Source organism: Hippopotamus amphibius, chromosome 3 (assembly GCF_030028045.1).
Source record: "Hippopotamus amphibius kiboko isolate mHipAmp2 chromosome 3, mHipAmp2.hap2, whole genome shotgun sequence".
NCBI lineage: Eukaryota > Metazoa > Chordata > Mammalia > Artiodactyla > Hippopotamidae > Hippopotamus > Hippopotamus amphibius.
The window spans coordinates 164,620,070-164,638,358 of NC_080188.1; the positions used below are offsets into that span (position 1 = coordinate 164,620,070).

General features: G+C 33.3%; 1 protein-coding gene across 3 annotated transcripts in view; it reads right to left on the bottom strand.

Annotated features, from left to right (window-relative positions):
• ODR4 (odr-4 GPCR localization factor homolog) overlaps positions 1-18,289 on the bottom strand; it is a 40,088-nt gene that overhangs the window by 6,627 nt on the left and 15,172 nt on the right. For 2 of the 3 annotated variants that reach the window (XM_057728548.1, XM_057728549.1), the window contains exons 8-12: positions 17,602-17,697; positions 16,454-16,522; positions 10,505-10,633; positions 9,700-9,790; positions 5,373-5,558 (exon numbers count right to left, since the gene is read on the bottom strand). In XM_057728548.1, coding sequence (XP_057584531.1) covers positions 5,373-5,558; positions 9,700-9,790; positions 10,505-10,633; positions 16,454-16,522; positions 17,602-17,697 — 571 coding nt within the window. The remainder of the gene's footprint in view (positions 1-5,372; positions 5,559-9,699; positions 9,791-10,504; positions 10,634-16,453; positions 16,523-17,601; positions 17,698-18,289) is intronic. The other variant, XR_009052767.1, reaches the window with a different exon arrangement.

Consider the following 18,289-nt stretch of genomic DNA (forward strand, 5'->3'; position numbering starts at 1 on the left):
CGGAAACCCTAATTTCAAATAATTAGGAACATCTATGCACACTATATAGCATTAATCCCATACTTTAATATTAATGTTTTTCATTATAATTCAGAAGGTCCTTCATTTAAAAGTTTTATAATAATTCTAGTAAATATCACCTTACATTTATATATCTCTGTATAGAAAGTACTTTCCCTAACATTTTTACTAAATTATAATGCCAACCCCAAGAGAATCTGAGGTTCAGAGGGGACTTGTTTAAGGTTACACAGCTATAAATGGCAGACCTGGACTCAGCTAAAACATCTTGGTAAAATTATGCATCTAATATTTTTGAATAAATTAATAAATGAATAAAAGAGTAAACGCAAAAGTGAACATAATTTTAAAGCAACAGAATGTTTATGTAAAAGCACTTAATTTTTCTATTAAAATGTTTATGTTCTTACCCTATCCCATAATTTGGAATGTGTTATTTTACTACTAAATAACTAAATCACTCCTTCTAATTCAACAAATACTTGATGGAGCAAAAATAATATAATTCTAGACAAGTCTTATCCCTGGCCACAATATACCTGATGCCAGTGTTCAATTCCTAAAAAGCTTAGAGTTACTTTCACTGTATTCATCCTCGAAAATGAACTCACATGTCACATGCTCTGAGAAGTTTTCTCTGAATCACTTATAGGGATAGTGCCTGTGCTAACTAAATGTTCTGATAAGTCTCTGTTTATTCGCCTATTACGGAACTAACCACTAGTTAAAGTGAAACATAATAGAAATAATAAAGAATGAAGAAAATGGAAAGAATTTACTAAAATTTGAAAATACTAATGTCAAACTTTTCTTACTATAGATTGCAGATTACTGCTAACCTGCCATCAAAATAATTTTTCTGATTGAATTATCAACCAAATCATTGGAGACCCTAAAATTCTGATAATTAATCTTGATGTTCTTAAGTTCTTAGTTACTCTTAGGACCTTACTACATGCCCTACATAATTAATGATGCATACAATTCTATCTTCCAAGTCAGATTATAGGCTTCTTGAGGAATCTGGCCATTGATCTGTCATCTATAACACTGCCTTGAACAGAGCAAATGCTTAATAAATAGACATACTAAATGCTGTAAACTAGAATTAATATTTACGGGGCAACAATTCATGTTACATGTTGTCATATGTTTTTAATGTTCTATATCCCTTAAAACATCCTGAACTATTGAGCCATAGAGCTATGACTACTATATCCTTTAAAAATCTTCACCATGTTCAGTGTAGTATACTATACAAACCTTAAAAACCTTATATCTAGCTAGGCATAAGCTTATAATTTTTCAAGCATAAAGTAAGTGTACAAAAAAGATGTGCTATAGTTTCCTAAAAATGACCAATTCAGTATATGTCAGTCAGTTAATTACAAATAGTTACGAATACCTATCATGTTTTAGGCATGGAACTCAGAAATACTCTCAAGAATTTTATAGTCTTATGTGAAAAATTAACATTAAACATGCAACTGATGAGTTCAATAATTACAAGAATGGAAACTAAAGCAAAAAAGCAGCAAAAAACTGTGATTAAATATAAGGGAGGAATTCAGCCAGCCTGAGCACATAAAAGTACCTACACAAGTTAAAACCTCTATATAGCCCCCTGAACAAAGCATCAGTATCTTATTGATTTTTGGACCCCAAACCCTACAACTGACAAAATCAATACTTTGTTCAGTCAACAAATATTTACTGAGTACCAACAATGTGTTAAGGCTAGGTTTTAGTAAAGTGCTGGAAATGACAGCAGTGAACAAGAAAGGAAAAGTTCTTTTCCTTGTGAATCTTATGAAAAAATCAACAGAAGTTTGCTGAAATGCGATAAATAAAATAAAATTGTTCCATAAAGGTTTTAATTTATTGAGTTTTAGTTTTATTTGGGGGAGGCTGTTAAGCAAGGCTACAACAGTTGCCTCCTTAAGAATATATTACAGTGGTGAAAGCTACTTGGATTTTCATTTTAATCTGTCTTAGCAATATAAAGAATGGATATTAATCTCTGTTATTGACTGAGATTAATAACTACAATTAACTATTTTTTTAGTATAACCTAAAAAGTACTGAATAAAATACAAACTAGTGTATAAATGCTTATGTTTAAAAAAACACAAAATTAAACAAGATAAAAATATTTCAGACAGACAGTAGTCTTAAAAAAAACTAAATGAAATCTCTCTTTTCCTATTCTTTTACATTTAATTTTAAAGTAAGTTGTGAATGGGGCGAGTTTTGCATACAGTGCTTCCCTTAGTCATTCTTGATTCAGCAATGTAATATGCACTAAAAGTGTGACAAATAATTCAAAAGAATATGAAAACTATATACGATAACAGATCCAAGCTTCCAGCCAAGTGAGAAATTACACTGACATAAGTTGAAATTAAATGAGGATCATGTAACATCATTTAAGTTAAAAAATATTTTTAAATGATGGAATTAATAGGGCTAGGCTAAAATAAGTACCTAGATCTTGGAAAGTAATAGTCCTCAATTCTGTACTGGTTAAGTCTCACAGAAAGGCAATAAAACAAAATAGCTGGAAAAAAAGCACAGACTCTAGAACCAACTGCCTAAGTTTAAATTCCAGCTTGACCATTTATTAGCTATGTAATCCTGAAAAAATTACTTGACCTTTCTGAGCCTCAATTCTCTCATCTGGAAAACTGAGCTAACAATAGTATAATAATCATTATAGGGCTGTTATAAGGACTAAATGATTTAGCACTTGTAAGGTTCTTTTTTTGTTGTTTGTTTGTTTTACTGAATGCTTCTTGTTTTCCGTTTTTTAATTAATTAATTAATTGGCTGCATTGGGTCTTTGTTGCTGCACGTGGACTTTGTGGACTTTCTCTAGTTGTGGCAAGTAGGAGTTACTCTTTGTTGAGGTGCACGGGCTTCTCATCATGGTGGCTTCTCTTGTTGTGGCGCATGGGCTCTAGGCATGAGAGCTTCAGTAGTTGTGGCACAAGGGCTCAATAGTTGTTGCTTGTGGCTCTAGAGTGCAGCCTCAGTAGTTGTGGCGCATGGGCTTAGTTGCCCCGCAGCACGTGGGATCTTTCAGAACCGGGGATGGAACCTGTGTCCCTTCATTGGCAGGCAGATTCTTAACCACTGCACCACCAGGAAAGTCCCTTAAGGTTCTTAAAACAATGCCTAGCACATACTAGGTTCTATAGAAACAATAGCTAATATTATCATTAGAGTATTATGTTCAAGTCAGGGTAATATACTTCGAGAAAGGCAAACCAGAATATATTTAAAGAAGCAGTTTTTAATCTTTCTTAGGTCACCAATCCTTTGAAAGCTATAGATCTTTTCCCCAGAAAAAAATTATACAATTATGTTCAAGCAGTTTAGGGATCTCCTGGTAGCCAGCTCTAACCCAAAAGTTTTCAACATCACAGGTTAAAAATTCCTAATCTAGAGGAAGGTAAACAGGTGGTGAGAAAAAATGAGGTCTAGAAACTATAATAATGAGAACAGTTAAAGGTATATGGGAGTATTTGACTTTGAAATATTTAGAACATGACAACTGCCCTCAATTTAAACTTAAAGCAAAGCCTCAATAAAAAAGCAGTACAGTTGACACTTGAATAATATGGGTTTGAAATGCACAGGTCCACTTATACTTGGATTTTTTTCAATAAATACACCAGTACAATACAATCCATGGCTGGCTGAATCTGAGGATGTAGAACTGTGGATATGGAGAGCCAACTGCAAAATCATACACGGATTTTCGACTTCATGGAGGTCAGTGCCCCTAGCTCCTGTATTGTTCAAGTGTCAACTGTACTCATGTTTAACTGTTCCAGATTACTGAACAAAGTAGAGGTTTCAGGAAGGCAGACTGGAATTAAGAATAAAGAAGAAAAGAGTCTAAATATTCATAGATTTCAGTTTTATAAGAAAGAGAATGAACGAGATCAACTCTAATGATCCCACATAAAGCTAATTCAAGTTATCAACAATAGAGTTTGGTCAAGAACTACTGTTAGGCACTAGTGACAGAAGTAAACAAAGCAAACAAAAATTTCTGCCCTCATGACTCTAAGATTGGTCAGCAGAAACTGCATACCTGTTAACCTGGAAAAACATATTTCACAAAGTAGGAAACATTTCTACCAGTTTACTTCAAAATCTATCACTTAGAGAATATGCTATAGCTATACCATTAAAAATATTAAGGGGACTGAAATGTAGCTGCAGCATTAACATCTGGTACTGAGCAATTTGGAGGGCTTTTTTTCCCCCTTTAAAACAAACTTACTGTTCCATGTGATTAATATGAACCTGGAGTTGCTGAAAAAAATAAGCCTGGTGATCTCCAAACCTGTGGCTATACTGACAGATTTGAAATTCACCAACCAAATATTTATTTGATTCACCATGGAAGCAACAGGACTCAATCACTTTACTCTTGTGGGGGGCGAGAATTAGTTAAGCAACAGAAGAATAAGAAATTAGAATTAGAAAAAGGACTTAAAAATGGCTATCTTCAAATTTAATAAATACTTATATTCAGAAGTAACCTAAAGACATTCTACTATGATATCAGAAATTTCAAGACTGATACATGGCTGGATACTCAATATTTATGGACACTTGCAAATAATTACTTTAATCACATATTTTCAAAATGTTTCAGGAAGACTCATTTACTTACACATTTATTTATAAACATGTTTTCATATCCTACTCTCACTAGAAACAAAAACAAAGCAAAGCAAAGCAAAGCAAAACAGAAAAAGACTTTTAAAATGCAAGATGAAATGTGAAAGTAATGGTTGGGGGAAGAATATGTGTTACACAACTACATAGTATGGCAAATCTATGCTCTGTAAAAATAATCTGGATCTTAATTTTGGAACTGCCCATTTTAGCTTAGTATCCCAACTATATGAAGGGGATAGGAAAATAACACCAAATAGTATGGAGATGTTTAATAAAGTGTTTAAAAAACTTGTAACCTGATGCTTAACCAAGTAATTAATTAAGATAATGGATTTTGAGAAAACTTCTCTTATAATAAAAGAAATCCCTTAAAGCTATATATTTCTACATATTTAAGACTGAACTTGTTTTATGAAGATCTACTTGCTAGGCTTGGAAAAATCTAAAGCATCTTAAATTCTGATACAATTTTCCAGGAAAAACAATGCATGTTTATATACTGTATAGAAATTAAATTGCCATATTGTTAAATGCTTCTAAAGTATCAAACAGAACTAGTTTTAAGGAAATCTAAAGACATGATACTTAAACTAGATGTCCCATAGGTAACCTTAACCACAGTCTAATCTAGTTCTTAAATAACCTCTTATAATTACCTGTGTTCATTTCCTCTGCAATTTTCAAATCTTCGATTTGAATCCTAAGATCTAACATCTCTATAAAATGGTCTCTTACTTCTTCAGCTGACTCATCACCAAATTTATAATCACATAACATTACGGTGGATCCCGGAATGGGGACAAAAACTCGGTGAGGGAGAATGTGGAACTCTTTTTCAGAATCTAAAAGGAAAAGAAACAAAATCAATATTTAGATAGGTCTGTTACTTGTATCAGCGATAAATATTTTACAAGTATATGAAAGCATATGCCAAAAGAAATAAAACCTAAAAAGGTCTTTTCATTTTCTAATTGATCTCGCACAAAATTGCTTACTGAATTCTTTAACTCATACCTAACGCTTCTGCAAGGGGCCTAAATGATACTCCCATGAAATATAAACTCACCACTGCCTTCAATGTGAAGTTGATTACACATTCTTATATTATCCACTGTTCTACGAAGGAATACCGAGGAAATAATTTTGTTCCTGGTCTCAGAAGTTGTTTTTCTTGTTTGTTTTAATCTTACAAGTACTGAATTTTCTGAACAATTTTTCCCTTCATGCAAGTTTAGAGCCAAATTAATGGCTCACCTACATCACGTGCATAGGTCATGATAGCATTCATTTCTGTACTCATCTCACTACTGACTATATCTTACATGATGTAGCTCCCTAATCAAGCATGTGTAGGATATCAAGATACATATTTTCTGTACTAAACTCACCAACTCCATCTAGCTTTTTCATTTTCCCTTTGCCTCATTCTCATTATTAATACTTACTTTAACTTCTTAACTTGTAATGCCTTCTTGTAAATAACCTTAAATCATTTTTAGAGAAAAGAATCTGGACCTAAGTAAATAATGAATATTTCATTCTTCTTTCCATATTCACATTTCCTGCAATTTCTAACATAAACACATAATTACTGTTTGCCTCAAAATGACTCTAATGAAGTATCAATAAAGATAGAGATTTTGTGTATGACTTCTTTCAGCCATGGATATGATTTAAAAAGCTAACAATGTACAGATCAAGTAGAAAACCAGGGCTCACTTTAACAGTAACCTACATTTCCTTGTCAACAAACGAGTGGTAGCTTTATAAAACTACAAACAATGAAGAATGCCTTAAGTGTCATAGGAAATGCCATGACTTAAATATGGGTTCCTGCCAGATTCTGCTTAATACATTGTTTTCAAATGAGAACTGGGAGAATTTTACTGTTTGAGCAGACTGCCTCCTAGCTGTAAAATTATATTACTGCAATTTGTACCGCAGCATGTAAACTCTCCACACATTGATATTAGGAATGCAGTATTTTATTTTAGGCCATAGTTTCTTAAAATGGGTTAAGTTCAAAACTTTCAAAGGTGGCGCTAATGTATATGTGTAATTAGCATGCAAAATTTTAAAATGATTTCAAACTGCATTAATTCTAGGTTTGCCTGAAAAAGAGACAAATATGCTTGCTTACAAAATCAAATGTTAAAGAACTGGTTGCAATGACCTTATATAACTCATTTAAAAAAAAAGGCACTTACAATTTTCAAATTAAAGTTAAATTAGCCATTTATTATCTAAATAAGGCCAAGTTTTCTAGCTGGTCTGAGGTTTAAAATGGGAGAGGGGAGCTTAAAAAAAAAAAAAACATATCTTAAAAAGTACTCTAAAAAGGAATCCTTTAGGCATATTCCCACAGCAGAGTATTTAGTTCAAAAGTATTTAAATAAGTTCAAAACAGAGAAAAAAATTTAAATTTAAGCCAATATGATAAAAAATTGAGTTTTTGCTGGTTAAGTATAGAATCCTAACTCATACTGAAATATTACAGAAAATTTTGTAGAATAGGTGATATCTGAGCTGACTCTTGAAAGATAAACAGACATTTGCATGAAAGGATGAGAAGTGCAATCCAGAGAGTGGAACCATGACTATAGCAAAGAGGAATACAGTTGCTCTCAGATGACAGGGGGTATGGATGGATATGGATGTAGGGATGGAAGAAGGTAAGAGATTTCATAATTGACGACCTCAGTTTTCACCATGTCATCTACTGAGAGTAAGTTGGGCAGGATTGAACACAGGTTGATAGAGAATAACGAAGAAAGCCTGGAATACTTCTTAAGGGAAAGAGAAGGGGAAGACCACAATAAGTAAAAGGACTGACTGGAGTTCTTATTTATTTTACTGTTATTGAAGTATTAACTTCTTTCATTTGGATAGTGAGAATTAAAAAACTATGCTTACTTTAAAGATTAAGAATGCAATGTCAATATGCCCTTTGCAGACTTCCTTATGCATTCAAAAAATATTCCAGTTCAGGTTAGTTTCATGGCATACGTTCTAGATTTTACCGTATTATAAACTTGCAAGAACTTACCAGAATGTAAGAAAGATAAGTAAAATGAGGACTAAATTTAAGATTCAACAATTGGGTGTACATATACTCAACTCTTCAAAATTTACATGTTTGTATTACTATACTTGCAATATGTTTTTTTTTATCTTGATATCTTAAGATCTTCTAACATGTTGCTGGAATAATTATCCTTTTACAATAGTTCAAAAAAATGTACATTTACACTTGGTTTCTTTTTGAAATATAAGGCTATACTCCACAAAACTTAAAGTTATGAAAATTTAAATACAACCATCATTAAGTAATTCTCTTCCTTCATTACTTCCAACATAATAGCAACTACCACTTAATGAGGGTTTGGCCTACCTGTATTAGGGGCTTTAAAAACATCATCTTCTTTAATCTCACAGGCTCAAAAAGTAGCTACTATAATCCCTGTTTTTCATATAAGACAATGGATGCTTAGATGGGCTAAATTATTTGCCTGAAGTCACTCCACTGGTGTTAGAGTAGACACAGAACCCAAGAACTTTAGTCTTTGCTCTTTCTACCAAACTACACTGTTATTCTCTCTTCCCACAAGCCTCAAAGGCCACTCAATTATCAGTGAAAATGTTTTTTCATTTTGTAAAAATGTAAGATTAGATGATAACATTAACTTCTAATATATAAAATTTATACCTGCTATTAGAAGTAATTAATTTTATTGATTGGATATCAGAAAAAATTTCAAAATACTAATTCATATAATACAAATGAATACCAGAGCAGTCATTTGATACCCTTTTTGTGAAGCATTTGTAATGGAAAGGAATATTTAACTAATGTGTGTGATAAGGTAGATCTTTGGCATTAATGGTGGATACACCCCCATGTCCCAGAAAATCTTAAAATTCACAGTTCAGTTGTAACACATACTGTTACTCAGAATGTGAAGGAATGTTTAATACCATGAGAGTTATCACACACACAAAGTCAAGCAGCAAAAACAAAGCCACAGAGATGAGACTGGTAGACTAATTGGGTGGGTAAGTGACCAGGTTTTATATACTTCCCCAAACAGAACTCTCAATCCAATCACTGCATGAAAAATTCAAATCCATGTCTCAGCAAAATTATACATTATTAGTGGATGGAACTTTAGGGTTATTTGTGAAACATATGAAGGACAAGTGTTAAATCTGTAAATCCAGGTATCTATTATATTAGGAACAGAAAAAAGATTATAATCAGTCCACCAAACCTGATATACTGGCTATTATACCTAAAAGAAGTTAGTCATACCTAAAAGAAGTTTTTTCCTATAAAAATAAACATATTCCCTTAATAAGGGAATATGTATGTTTCAATTATGTACATATTCAATCATGAATTGCAAATCCACTCACACCTGAATAGCAGAAAGGCAGATAGATGTGTAGCTTCAAAAAGCATACTCAATATTACAATTTTATTTTTTGAGTAAAAAAAAAACTTCTAATTACTGGAAAGGTATAAATTGTCCATGTTTCTCAAAAGATGGAATAGTTATAAAAGGTTAAGACACCAGGACCCAGCCTTTTGTAAATCTAGTAAAGTCTGTTAGAGTAATAGATGAGAAGTATATAAACTAGCAAACACACAAAAAAAAAATTGGAAAGAAAAAAAGATCAATTGCATATATATCTATTAAAGACTCAATTATATATAATAGTCAACACTAATAAATAAATGGATTTAAAATGGTAACACAGTTTACCCATTCTGGCAAAAATTCACACAGAATTTTTTTTTTAAATCCTCCCTGAAATTATTAAATGTTAGGTGGCAACTAAAAATTTTCATTCAATAAGTAAATGACGACATATTGTTTTAAAAAAGACATATGGAGTTAAAAAGATGAAATTATCTATTAAATCTTGACATCCTAAAATAGCAATTGAACACATGCAAAAAAGTACTTAATTTTATACTCATAACTTTTTTTTCTGGAATTTCATTCATAAGCAGATCCTCAAACAGTATTTCACAACGATCAGCAACTGTATTCAATATATCTCTTTTCATGGCCTATGGAAAACCAAAACAAACCACAATAAGAAATAAAATCCACTACTTTAAATTTGCATGATTTTATTACCAAATCCCCCTTCCCCGCACATAATTGGCTTCCCTGTATAATCATATCCACTAAAATAACTAGTACATCAATTTCATCTGTTCATTTCTTTAACATGCTTATCAATACATTAATAGTGTAACAGCAAATTTACTTAGACTTCACCTAAATAGTAAATTTAAACCAAATAAATGAAGGAAATTTTGCATCTGAACAAATAATGCTAGTGCTCCAAATTAGAAAATGTATACTATGACAAAAGTGCCAGTCATCATTTTTTAAATTTCTAAATTATATTGATTATAGAACACTACCTAATAATTCTTTCTAGGTGTACTTTTCCTGTTATTCAAAAAGTTCAGTTTCCCTCAGAAGAAATGATTTCAAATGTACTAATATGTTACAACTGTGGAACACAATAAACTTGTATAATCATCACTTCAAAAAGGTATAAAACAGACATTCTACACATGAAAATCTTGGGACCAATTACCTGGTACATTTTGGACTGCCCAACAGACTGGACTTTTATTAGTTAAAATCAAAGTAATAATTATGAAATTTGAGATTGATAAAATACAAAATTTTAGGATTTTTGAATAATTATGTCAACATGTTTCTGTTTTTCATATACCAATTATTTCTTTTTTTTTTTTTTTTTTTACCTGCACAGCATCTTTAACCTTGGGTTTATTGCTATGAATATAAGCTCTGCATTTCACAGCACCCTTAAGGTTTACAGAGCCACTGCAGATCTGGACTGTGGCTGTGCATCTGTGGTCTGAATTCAGAAGCTGAAAGACAAAATCTGTTTAAGTTCTAATAGCCAATGATTATTAACTATGTGAACCATTTAAACATTATATATGTAAGTTATTTCACAAAGTGAGAAGAAATTTTTAACTGAACCAGGTATCTGAAAATATTCTCCATAAATTTTTTAAAGGCCTTCATATTTCTCCTTATAAGTTACATGTTATTTTCTGAGTATTTTGAACACATTCTGAAATTAAACATGCTACATCTAATTTTTTTTCTAATATAACCATCTAAAGTACCAATATTCATTCCATATGTTCATTAAACATACATTATTTGCAGATTACTCAGATAAGTACTGTTAAGATGAAAAGATGTAAGAAGATATGATCTAGTAAGAGAAGATATATAATGCAAGATTTGCACAAAAATAACTGGAATACAAAGCAGGATGTGATAAACATGGTAAAATTACAAGCAACATATAGATATTTATTTATACATTTTTATCTCATAACTTTCATAGACTGAAAAGTAATGTTATATGCTTCAAAGCAGGAAAAAAAGCAAGTCACTATGCATGTCACCAGAAAATGATATCAGTGATTGTCATTTTCACCTCATAGACCCATTCTTATTTAATCTAAGTAGTGTTAGTTCACGCTTGGTTTTGATGGACATTTTTAACCTTATCATTTCAATAAGTGCCAAAACAAGGAGAACACTGAAACTTTGAAAGTACTACTAGAGGCCTATAAAATCACACTGGAAAGAAAAATTATGATTTAAAAAAAAAATGGACATGGTAAAAATATATGTTCTAAGTGCACCTGAAAGAAATCATTCAACAATAGGGTCAACTCTGAAGAACAAAAACAAATCATACAACTTGTGACCAAGGCGAACTAACGATGTGCCTATGCAATAAGAAACAATCAGGAAGTGATGAGGACAAATGGTGAAGAAATCAAAAGACTTGAATATGTAGCCACTAAAAGAGCATAAATAGTTAATGTCTAATGTAATTCAGGCAAAAACTAAATTTTTTTAAGAATTTAAACTTAACATACAGTCAAGGTCTTGGTAAAAAATCTGTCACAGACCAAACAGTAAAGAGGGTTCCAGGTCCATGCAAAAATGTCAATTATCAAACCAAGCAACAGGGTGACAATGCTGATACTTTATTTGGAATTAGCCTCCTACGACACTTGTAGAGATCACTGATACATCAGTAAGTGGAGTGGAGGAGGAGAAATGGGCTTCCCTCATCCATTAAACAGAACTTTACTATAAAAAATAATGTCCTATTTTATGTACTTAATATCTAATTTAGAGTATATATAACACATTTATAGCATATATATTATACATGTATAAATTAGAACATTACTTTCCAAAATGGACTATATATATAAAAGACTACACACAAACACATACACACACACACGCACACATTAAGGAGAGAAGACTGTTTAAAGAATAAAAGGACTGATTCACTCCCTTTCAGTGGAAATGTATCTGGGTTCTACAAATGTCAGCTCATCTTGGTTTCTTTGGACTTAGGAACAACCTAGCTAGCAGACTTTGGGAATCTAACCAATTCATAAGTGGAGGAACTTCTGTGATGCTGATATACTTTGGAAAAGGAAAGATCCCTCTGGTTATGATGACCAAATGAAATCTTACCAAAATGGTAACATTTGGGCTTTTTTATCTTAATTACAGATAGGAGTTCGACAGTCTGGATGATAAAGGGAAAAAATGCCACTGGTAAGGCAGAACTGTGTATCAGGAAATATACAGAACTTTAAAGGCTTCGAAAGCATACCTCTAGAATAGTGAGTTAGAAAATAATGAAAAGGCATGTTGAGGCCATGAAAAGCCTTGAATTAGACTTTTCTAACTCGTCAACATAGAGCAATTAAGGAGTTTTAAGCAAGGAGAGTAACACAATTGGTGTCTGACCCTTATACACATTTAATAAATACTAACTGAAAAAAAACCTAATAAGTAAATGAACAGTGAATGAATGCAAACTGTGATTCAGAAAGGATAATCTGAGGTAATGCAGGATAGATAAGAAATATGGAAGATATTCTAAGAGATATACAAACAAAGGTATCAAGATTTCAGAGAATGAAGCACTTTGGACAAAAATGAATAGATGGAGACAGACTAGTTAAGAGTTACTTGTGATAAACGAGGTAAAATAATTACGTTGTAAGGTTAATGGCACTCTACACTGTCTACACATCTTCTAACTGCAATTTTATAACTAAAATAAAAATAAAAGATGAGCTATGATGTAAAGAGAGAATCTATAAGACTTGATGAAGGGTGACTGGGAGGAAAGTGGCATCAAATACTCATTTACTTATTATACATTAGTCATTTTAAAGTTTCCAGCTGGCTGATGAATGCAATTATTGACAATATATGATACCATACAATATTAATTATAATAAATCATCTCATGATATTATCTTCTACTCTTCTCTCTATATCCCCACACTCTACACATCTTCTAACTGCAATTTTATAACTAAAATAATTTTAACTGAATTGTTTAATAAACCAAGAGGTCACATAAGCATAACTAGTAAAAAGCATATAGGTAGAGGAATAGCCTTAAAATAAAGAATACTTCTAAAATCAAAAAGAAGGAGGAAAGCTAAAGACTAAAAATACTTCTAAGGTACTGAGAAGAGAAATTAAGAAATGTTTAGTGGCATAAGTCCGATGACAATTCAGTAATGCTCTATTGCTAAACAGGGAAGGAAAAGAAGAAATTAACGCATCCTCATATGGCAAATTGCTTTTAAATCTATTTTATTCAGTTAAAAAAAATACAAGTCCTGGTAGTATTTTCCTGCTTCAACATTTTCAGCATAATACTGAAATGAAAAGTTTTCTAAAAACATGGATGTACTTTATACCCCATCTGGCCTCCTTCAAGCAGGATTAAAATCAAAATTATGCATATTTTTAGGAATAATTATCCAACTTTAAATTTCTGAAAAGAGATGTGTAATTTAAAACAGCCATGGAAAAACATAAACCTTGCTAATACTGAGTGGTTTTTATTAAATTAGAGGTATAAATCTGCTTCAAATTAGGTATATAACAACTCGGCACATCTGTAAACACATCTTTTATTTTTAAGTTAAGCATTGCAACTTTGCTCATAAAACTTACAATCCCAAATATCACACAAATATATGTATATGTGTGTGTGTATACACACATTTTTTCTAATTGCTATCTACTTGATGTTGAAATTTTAATAGCCTTGAGACAACAGACCCAAATAGATTTTATTAAAATAATGTTTCTTGGGAAATGCAAAAGACCCCGAATAGACAAAGCAATCTTGAGAAGGAAAGATGGAGTTGGTGGAATTAGGCTTCCTGACTTCAAACTATACTACATGGCCACAGTGATCAAGACAGTATGGTACTGGCACAAAAACAGAAAGGAAGACCAATGGAACAGAATAGAGAACTCAGAGGTAAACCCAAGCACGTATGGGCACCTTATCTTTGACAAAGGAGGCAAGAATATACAATGGAAAAAAGACAGCCTCTTCAATAAGTGGTGCTGGGAAAACTGGACAGCTACATGTAAAAGAATGAAATTAGAACACTCCCTAACACCATACACAAAAATAAACTCAAAATGGATTAAAGACCTAAATGGAAGGCCAGACACTATAAAACTCTTAGAGGAAAACATAGGCAGAACACTCTATGACATATATCAAAGCAACATCCTTTTTGATCCACCTCCTAGAATCATGGAAATAAAATCAAGAATAAACAAATGGGACCTAATGAAATTTAAAAGCTTTTGCACAGCGAAAGAAACCATAAACAAGACAAGAAGACAACCCTCACGATGGGAGAAAATACTTGCCAACGAAGCAACAGACAAAGGATTAATCTCCAAAATATACGAGCAGCTGGTGCAGCTTAATACCAAAAAAGCAAATAACCCAATCCACAAATGGACAGAAGACCTAAATACACATTTCTTCAAAGAAGACATACAGATGGCCAACAAACACATGAAAAGATGCTCAACATCACTCATCATTAGAGAAATGCAAGTCAAAGCCACAATAAGGTATCCCCTCACACCGGTCAGAATGGCCATCATCAAAACATCTAGAAACAATAAATGTTGGAGAGGGTGTGGAGAAAAGGGAACTCTCCTGCACTGTTGGTAGGAATGTAAGTTGATACAGCCACTATGGAAAACAGTTTGGAGGTTCCTTCAAAAACTACAAATAAAACTACCATATGATCCAGTAATCCCACTCCTGGGCATATACCTAGAGAAAACCATAATCCAAAAAGAAACATGTATCATAATGTTCATTGCAGCACTATTTACAATAGCCAGGACATGGAAGCAACCTAAATGCCCATCAACAAATGAATGGATACAGAAGATGTGGCATATATATACAATGGAATATTACTCAGCTATAAAAAGGGATGAGATGGAGCTATATGTAATGAGGTGGATAGAACTACAATCTGTCATACATAGTGAAGTAAGTCAGAAAGAGAGGGACAAATATTGTATGCTAACTCACATATACGGAATCTAAAAATGGTACTGATGAACTCAGTGACAAGAACAAGGAAGCAGATACAGAGAATGGACTGGAGAACTCGAGGTATGGGAGGGGGCGGGGGGTGAAGGGGAAACTGAGAAAAAGCGAGAGAGTAGCACAGACATATATATACTACCAACTGTAAAATAGTCAGTGGGAAGTTGTTGTATAACAAAGGGAGTCCAACTTGAGGATGGAAGATGCCTTAGAGGACTGGGGCAGGGAGGGTGGGGGGGACTCGAGGGGGGGGCGTCAAGGAAGGGAGGGAATATGGGGATATGTGTATAAAAACAGTTGATTGAACCTGGTGTACCCCCCAAAAAAAAAAAAAAAAAAAAAACTACAAATAGAACTACCATATGATCCAGTAATCCCACTCCTGGGCATATACCTAGAGAAAACCATAATCCAAAAAGAAACATGTATCATAATGTTCATTGCAGCACTATTTACAATAGCCAGGACATGGAAGCAACCTAAATGCCCATCAACAGATGAATGGATAAAGAAGATGTGGCATATATATATACAATGGAATATTAGCCATAAAAAGGAATGAAATGGAGCTAAATGTAATGAGGTGGATAGACCTAGAGTCTGTCATACAGAGTAAAGTAAGCCAGAAAGAGAAAAACAAATATTGTATGCTAACTCATATATATGGAATCTAAAAAAAAAAAAAAATAATAATGGTACTGATGAACCCAGTGACAGGGTAAGAATAAGGATGCAGATGCAGAGAATGGACTGGAGGACACAGGGTTGGCGGGGGAGGGCCGGGTGAAGGGGAAGCTGGGACGAAGTGAGAGAGTAGCATAGACATATATACACTACCAACTGTAAAATAGATAGCTAGTGGGAAGTTGCTGTATAACAAAGGGAGATCAACTCGATGATGGGTGAGGCCTTGGAGGGCCGGGATGGGGAGGGTGGGAGGGAGTTGCGGGAGGGAGGGGATATGGGGATATGTGTATAAATACAGCTGTTTCACTTGGTGCACCCCATAAGCTGGTACAAGAGTATAAAGCAATTATATTCTAATAAAGAGCCAAAATAAATAAATAAATAAATAAATGTTTCTTGGGAATAACTTAGAACTGAACAATTTTTATAGTCCTTTACATCTCTAAAATTCTTTGACACTCATCATAACCATAAAAACAGAAACAATTTCATTAAGCTTATTCTAAGAAATACTGTATTTTAATTTTAGATAAAGAAGTTTTAAAATATTTACCAACTGTGTTAGCACTCTGACATCAAAAGAATGATTAGTTGCTTGAGTATTTCCTCTAGAAGATTTTTTCTGAAATAACACAAAAATTAAAAAATTAGATTGCTGAGATTGGAGTGGAACATAAAAGACAATTTAGGAACTATCCAACATATACTAAGTACTCAGGGGGAAAAACAGTCTTATTATTTTTTTTATTTTAGCTTTTTCTATAGATATGTTAATTTGTATATTCTATATCAATCAACAGGTACTCTTAAAAATCATTAATCTCCTACTTTTATTCCTCTGAAGCAGTGGTCCCCAATCTTTTTGGCACCAGGGACCGGTTTCATGGAAGACAATTTTTCCATGGACGGGGTGGGGGCGAGGGGGATGGTTCAGGCAGTAATGCAAGTGATGGGGAGCAGCAGATGAAGCTTCGATTGCTTGCCTGCCGCTCACCTCCTCCTGTGCGGCCTGGTTCCTAACAGACCGTGGCCTGGGGGTTGGCAACCCCTGCTCTAAAGCAAGGATTGGCAAACTATGGCTTATGGGTCAAATCCAGACTACACCAGTCTTTGTAAATAAAGTTTTACTAGGACACAACCAAGACCATTCATTTACATATTGTCTATGGCTGTTTTCATGCTACAATAGCAGAGCTGAATAATTGCAAGAGAGAACACATGGACTGCAAAGTCTAAAATATTTACTATTTGGTTTTTTACAGTAAGTTCACTGATCCCTGCTCTAAAAGGAAAGAGCACCAAAGTTCCTCTTCAGATCAAAGATATTTTAGAGGCCCATATAGACCCCTCCTATAAAATGGCCAAATTTAGTGTTTAAACGGTTATCAGGGGAGAACATATGACTTCAGTTTTAAGTAAGCAGTTTACAGTGTAGATTAGATGTTATTTAGATGACAGTCTCTCCTTTAGGTTTCAAAATGCCTATGATTTCAGAAATAATCTCCTATCATTTTCTGAGGAAAACATTTTTCCTTTAGTTTAAAAGACCTTAGCAATAAGAAGTAGATGACAATTGTTTTTGTGAAGGCAAGGCCTAAAGAACTAAAGATAAGTCATTTTTTATTTTTCCTTAAGCACAAATAATTTCATAAGTAAAATGATAAATAATTTCATAAGTAAAATGATTTTCTCTTAACTCACCTGTCCTTCTAATAGGTCACAATCTTCATCTTTAACTTGTCCATTAATCAAATAAACACCATTTTCTATTTGCTTGGCCCAGCGTGTAAGTCCATTCTTAAAAGAAACACAACATGGATATCTTTCAAATATAATGCCATCTCAATTAAACTCCCTCAAGTCTACTTTTTTCTACCTAGTACACTGAAATATTAAAAATCCTTAAGTGTCAGTAATGAGGCATTTAAATCCAGTATCATAATCTAAATGCCCATCAACAGATGAATGGATAAAGAAGATGTGGCATATATATACAATGGAATATTACTCAGCCATAAAAAGGAATGAAATTGAGTTACTTGTAGTGAGGTGGATGGACCTAGAGTCTGTCATACAGAGTGAAGTAAGCCAGAAAGAGAAAAACAAATACTGTATGCTAACTCTGTATGCTAACTCATATATATGGAATCTAAAAAAATGGTACTGATGAACCCAGTGACAGGGCAAGAATAAAGATGCAGATGCAGAGAACGGACTTGAGGACACTGCGGGGCGGGGCAGGGGGGCGGCGAGCGAAGGGGAAGCTGGGACAAAGTGAGAGAGAGAGTGGCACTGACATACATACACTACCAAATATAAAATAGATAGCTAGTGGGAAGCTGCTGCATAACACAGGGCGATCAACTCGATGATGGGTGATGACTCAGAG